Source organism: Lepisma saccharinum, chromosome 22 (assembly GCF_977018435.1).
Source record: "Lepisma saccharinum chromosome 22, izLepSacc3.1, whole genome shotgun sequence".
Taxonomy (NCBI): Eukaryota; Metazoa; Arthropoda; class Insecta; order Zygentoma; family Lepismatidae; genus Lepisma; species Lepisma saccharinum.
In genome coordinates, this window is record NC_139250.1 from 11756094 (window position 1) to 11762968 (window position 6875).

A 6875-nucleotide genomic window follows, 5' to 3' on the forward strand; every position below is an offset into this window, starting at 1 on the left:
AGGGTTTGATGTTTTACTTAATATAAAATTAGTTTCAGCATGCGTAAAACACAAATAATGGAGATATTCGATCAGAAAGTACGACTCGCGTAAGTAAAAACCTGTCATTTCGGAGTGCTTCGCCCTTTTTATTATTAAAACCCTTTGTATCCACACACAAATAGCGAAAGAAATCCTGAAAACGTTTATAAACAACAATCCTAACGTTAGCTGCTGTTGTGGAAAGTCGTTTGGATGCTATATTCACTTACTTGAAGCCTTCGGACTCTCCTGCTTCACAGTAAAGTAACACGCTAAGGCAACAGACGTACTTTACTTCACAATAACACATTTCCAAAAGCTAAAATCAACTGAAAATGTTCATAAACAACCAAATCTTCATAAACCATGCAAGATATTTCACTTTCTCTAGGGGATACAGAGGGTCAAGGGTACCGAAAGGTGATGCAGAATGAACAAAATAGAAGCTGATTGCTGATTGTCTCCTCATCAATTTCATCTAGTCATATACAGTGGTCGGAAGTAGCGTGCTACTTGTAGCGTCGCTACTGTAGCTAGCTACAAAAATTGCAGCGATAGCTGTAGCGGTGCTACATTTTGAAAATTGTAGCTGTAGCGAAGCTACAAAATTCCTGTAGTTGTAGTGAGAACTTCGCTACAGCTACATTTCTTCTCTGCATTTTGAGGAAAATTTTGAATGTGACCACAGCGTCAAAGAAATCGGCAATAACGCTTACTTTTGCGGGAGGTTCATATAGGCAGTCTATTACATGGAAATACAGATAATCTAGATTATAAATATCTTGTTATCGCAGTTTATAGATATCTGCTTAATTTATTTCATTAATATAGAATAAATCTAATATCCAGGTAACTAAACTGAACGAACATATATGAATATATTCATGGTGGTTGCGGTAAACGCGGTTTAAAATTACTTATGTGAAATTTAAAAGATTTCGTAATTCCGCGTTGCACAATTTAATGGTTCAATCCTATTAATTTCGAAGATCCACTGTCTTCATTCACAAAAGGGTACGGCGTTTGAAGCGGAGATGGTACCGCGTCAGTACATTGTTTGTTCCCGGGCGGCGGTGGTTGCGATTTTTCCCGTTCGGCAGCACTGGCGCGCGCATCTTGGTTTGCGTCGTCTGCTTCCTGTTGTCCGGTGGCGTTGCCAGTTGGGGGTTGGGGGGCTGGGCCGTGTTGCTCGGTGATGTGCCGTTCCTGTTCCCCGCGCAGCTGGAGGGGGGTCGAGTATGTGTATAGCATCTTTTCTTTTTCAGGTCGGGGATCTTTCTGAGGACAGGGTGCCAAGTTGGGTGTGCTTGTCCATTGTCCAGGTTTAGTGCTGGTTTCTGCTGGATGATAGCATGGGTTTCTTTGATGGTGTTTTCTATGACAGAGCCGGTTGGGTGAAGTATGGATATGGAGGAGATGGTGTGGTTAGTGGAGTGGAGGTGTTGGGAGAGGCCTGATTTAGGTGTGTCGTTTTTGGAATCTTTTACATGTTCGTTAATCCGTTCTTGGTATGGCCCACCACATCTGGAAAATTTGCCAAGGCCCTCAAACCCTTCAACATCCGAGTAGCACATAAACCCATATCGGAAGGGCACTACCCAACTTCAAGAGATACTACCTACCCAAACTTGCATCCCCCGGTGTCTACAAGACCACATGCCAATGCCACAACACCTACATTGGCAGAACCATCCGCACCATCCAAGAACGGATTAACGAACATGTAAAAGATTCCAAAAACGACACACCTAAATCAGGCCTCTCCCAACACCTCCACTCCACTAACCACACCATCTCCTCCATATCCATACTTCACCCAACCGGCTCTGTCATAGAAAACACCATCAAAGAAACCCATGCTATCATCCAGCAGAAACCAGCACTAAACCTGGACAATGGACAAGCACACCCAACTTGGCACCCTGTCCTCAGAAAGATCCCCGACCTGAAAAAGAAAAGATGCTATACACATACTCGACCCCCCTCCAGCTGCGCGGGGAACAGGAACGGCACATCACCGAGCAACACGGCCCAGCCCCCCAACCCCCAACTGGCAACACCACCGGACAACAGGAAGCAGACGACGCAAACCAAGATGCGCGCGCCAGTGCTGCCGAACAGGAAAAATCGCAACCACCGCCACCCGGGAACAAACAATGTACTGACGCGGTACCATCTCCGCTTCAAACGCCGTACCCTTTTGTGAATGAAGACAGTGGATCTTCGAAATTAATAGGATTGAACCATTAAATTGTGCAACGCGGAATTACGAAATCTTTTAAATTTCACATAAGTAATTTTAAACCGCGTTTACCACAACCACCATGAATATATTCATATATGTTCGTTCAGTTTAGTTACCTGGATATTAGATTTATTCTATATTAATGAAATAAATTAAGCAGATATCTATAAACTGCGATAACAAGATATTTATAATCTAGATTATCTGTATTTCCATGTAATAGACTGCCTATATGAACCTCCCGCAAAAGTAAGCGTTATTGCCGATTTCTTTGACGCTGTGGTCACATTCAAAATTTTCCTCAAAATGCAGAGAAGAAATGTAGCTGTAGCGAAGTTCTCACTACAACTACAGGAATTTTGTAGCTTCGCTACAGCTACAATTTTCAAAATGTAGCACCGCTACAGCTATCGCTGCAATTTTTGTAGCTAGCTACAGTAGCGACGCTACAAGTAGCACGCTACTTCCGACCACTGTATATGACTAGATGAAATTGATGAGGAGACAATCAGCAATCAGCTTCTATTTTGTTCATTCTGCATCACCTTTCGGTACCCTTGACCCTCTGTATCCCCTAGAGAAAGTGAAATATCTTGCATGGTTTATGAAGATTTGGTTGTTTATGAACATTTTCAGTTGATTTTAGCTTTTGGAAATGTGTTATTGTGAAGTAAAGTACGTCTGTTGCCTTAGCGTGTTACTTTACTGTGAAGCAGGAGAGTCCGAAGGCTTCAAGTAAGTGAATATAGCATCCAAACGACTTTCCACAACAGCAGCTAACGTTAGGATTGTTGTTTATAAACGTTTTCAGGATTTCTTTCGCTATTTGTGTGTGGATACAAAGGGTTTTAATAATAAAAAGGGCGAAGCACTCCGAAATGACAGGTTTTTACTTACGCGAGTCGTACTTTCTGATCGAATATCTCCATTATTTGTGTTTTACGCATGCTGAAACTAATTTTATATTAAGTAAAACATCAAAATCTGTCGATTAATAAATTTCAACGTAATTCTCGAAGGGGTACGGTGGGTAGATGACCCCGGTGGAAGCAGTACCAGGTTTAAGCTGACAAAATATCAGTTTTGACCCCACAAAACTAAACAAAATTCTTTCAAACTTGTACAATGTGAGAAATTGGTGAATTTAGATTAGTTTTACACAGTGTTGTTGTTTTCAGTAGTATTAAATGGTACAATCACCTTTTCTCTTAGGTGAAATCTAATAACAAAAGAAACATAGATAAAAATGTACAAATATAGGATCATAAATGGATATACCACTGTGTTTCTAGAAGTGCTAGTGATTAACTTGCATGAGTCTCACATTGCCACCATATGAAATCAGAAAAAAAAATAAACAATCTGTACTAAAGTGTACAAAACTTTGTATTTTGAGCTGTTTCACAGAGATTATAAGGTGTCTAAAGGTACGTCTCACAATGTCATTTGTTCAAGAAAATATGCAGACACCTCTTTCAATATTTTTAATTATTTTTTAAAAAAAATACACTGTCTGCTGTTACTATAATCAAAGGGTGCATCATCAAACACCACATGCCCAAAAAAAGCTGGGGCCGTTTACCCACCGTACCCCCTCGAGAATTACGTTAAAATTTGTATTATTCGACAGATTTTGATGTTTTACATAATATAAAATTACTCCCAGCATGCGGAATACACAAATAACGGAGACATTCGATCACAAAGTATGACCCACGTAAGCAAAAACCTGCCATTTCGGAATGGTTTCACCACATCATATTATTAAAACCCTTTGTATGCACACTCAAATTGCAAAAGAACACGTCAATAATAACTATTGGTACCAAACCTAGCAATCCTAACCTAACTACGTAATATTATAGTAGTTGTTGTGGAATGTTGGGTGCAATTCACTTGCGCGAAGCCTTCGGGCTGTTCTTCTTCACGGTAAAGTAACACACTAAGTTAACAGACGTACATACTTCACAATAAGACATTTCCAAGAGCTAAAATGAACTGAAAACGTTCATAAACAACAAAATCTTCATATACCATGCATAATATTTCACTTTCTCTAGGGGGTACAGATGGTCAAGGGTACCAAAAACCTTAACATTTCACGAAATACATATGACAGAAATGACGGTTGTAAATGATTATCTGACATACACAAAACCAGATATAAGAAAAAAAACTTCTCTGGTGCAAAAGCATTTTTTCACTAGAGTCTGTGCAAGACACCAGAGGCCCTTATTCGAGGACACTAGGAGAAAATGTTCTGTCTGAGACAACAACCCACACACAAGAACTTAACCTAGATGTTACATATTGTTATCACTCCCCCTATCAATTTTACCACCACAGCCCTTTGCAGGCCAAAATCTTGCTATTGTCTTAGTAATTTGGCACTTGCTGCTTTTTCTTGTACTTGTATACATTACGATATAAAATGTAAAAATGCTTTCAATTGCAAGTCAGAATCATAGTAACTTGTGTGAGACCAAAGTACTCCTGGAAAAAGATTAATTGTTTGTAAGGGAATCTCAAAAGTTTCTTGAGTGGTGAAATTCATACTTACTGATGTATGCTGGTTAGAATGAATTCACAAATAGTACATTTTTCATGCAACAGGACTGTAAAATTAGATTCTTTTGGTGGCAATTTTCAAGCCATTTCTCAATTTGTGAAACCTGAAATCACTTGTCAAAATAGTGTACAGATTACAGGGGAGTTCGGAATATGTATACTGTAACGAAGCTTCTCTTTCCCTGAGAGTTCGAGAAAGCTATTATTTATGGGGGAAAAAATTGAAATTTCATGTGTGGATGTATGCACATGGTAACAGATTTTCTTCTTGGATATCCTGTGGCACATCCCTCCAAGCAGATTTAACTTCAGGCTTGAAATCTATCCAATCGTATTCTTGTACTTACTATGAATTCATGTTGTGTATATATTGGCTACGTTCTGGATTAGCAATGTTTTGGTCCACAGCTTAGAAAGGAATAAATTTTTTGTATTCACCTCCTCATGTTGACAGCATTCATCTGTTGGGGAAAATCATAAAAAATTAACATATAATTTAAAATATTGGCATTGATGATGATCAACATTACATTGCATTCATGCATATATAAGGGTTGCCCAAATGAAAGTGAGACTTGTTTTTTTCTGTAATGATTTATTGTTTTTTTAACTAATGATTTATTGGTTGGAATATATGAACATACAGGAAGTAAAAGTGATCCATGGGTGATATATCCTCTACACATGTCTGTTCAAGCAAGTGTACCAGCGCATCACAAGGGTATGGATACCCTGAGTGAAGAACGTCCATGGTTGACTGCGGAACCAATCTTCAACAGCGTCATGGAGAAAAGTGTCGCTCACTTTTTTCTATGATGAGGACTCATTGCTTTTGAATTGGCTGGATGCAGGTGGGACTGTCAACTTAACCACATACTGCACTACCCTAAACAAACTGAAATCGGCCCTCAAGAGTAAGCGACCTGGCATGTTGTCCAGTGGGGTGCTTCTATTGCACAACGCACACCCTCATGTTGCACAGGTGTGCCATGATCTGCTTCGGCATTTCTGCTGGGAAGTCCTCGACCATCCTCCCTACAGCCCCGATCTCTCACCCTGCAACTACCACATCTTCAGGTCATTAAAAAAAATACATATGAAAGGGCCGCCAGTTTGCCAACGATGCTGAGGTCTGTGACGCTGTTGAAGATTGGTTCCGCAGTCAAACCGCAGACGTTCTTCGCTCAGGGTATCCATACCCTGTGACGTGCTGGAACACTTGCTACTTGCTTGAACAGACATGTGTAGAGGATATGTCACCCATGGATCACTTTTACTTCCTGTATGTTCATATATTCCAACCAATAAACCATTACAGAAAAAACCAAGAGTCCTTCATTTGGTCAACCCTTATACATTGAAAATTAAAATGATCAGCATTGTGTATAGCCCAATTTCCGTTTAAAATGTCCTGCTTAAAAACAGAAACTGTTGCTTTCATATTTCACCATGACACATGACACGAATACAATTAATTAATTCTCCATGTTGCACATTTTTAACTATTACATGTCGGTAATATGTATGTGACAGCTTCACCATAAATCAAATATCAAGTTAGGGTGAAGTTTCAATATGTTCCCACGAAATGTGAGTAATTCAATTTCAGGTGATCCGCTTATTGTGCTATGTACTTTTTTGTTTAACAAAATACTTACAGCAAGCATAAAAATTTGAATGCATCCATTTGTGCACTACTATGTAATCTAATCTAGAAACAGGTGTACTGAAATAGTAACGATTACAGTACCGTGACGTATGAAAAGTTGTTCAAGATTTTCTACAAACCTGATAGAAATCCCTCTTCAGTTGTTGCTTGTTGATAGTGTACGTGTCACGGCTGCTACATAAAATAAACGTTTTATTTTCTTTCTAAGTGTTTGTGCCACCGTATAACTTGAGGTGATGGCAGACGGACAAATCACAACAACTACAATGCTAGTCATATTTGCAAATAATGTCAGAGATAGTTTTGAACAAATCAACAAATCCTGCATATTTCTCAATTGTATGACTTGCAGATAAATACAAATTACAATTT

The 6875-nt window shown here is 39.2% G+C and overlaps 1 protein-coding gene across 2 annotated transcripts in view; it reads right to left on the reverse strand.

Annotated features, from left to right (window-relative positions):
- Window positions 1-6759, reverse strand: part of ICA69 (islet cell autoantigen 1-like protein) — an 83608-nt gene extending 76849 nt beyond the window's left edge. The window contains exons 1-2 of one of the 2 annotated variants that reach the window (XM_083144046.1): window positions 6623-6759; window positions 5273-5295 (exon numbers count right to left, since the gene is read on the reverse strand). In XM_083144046.1, coding sequence (XP_083000172.1) covers window positions 5273-5295 — 23 coding nt within the window. In that variant the 5' untranslated portion in view covers window positions 6623-6759. Of the gene's footprint in view, window positions 1-5181; window positions 5296-6622 lie in introns of both variants that reach the window. The other variant, XM_083144048.1, reaches the window with a different exon arrangement.
- Between the last annotated feature and the right edge of the window lie 116 nt (window positions 6760-6875).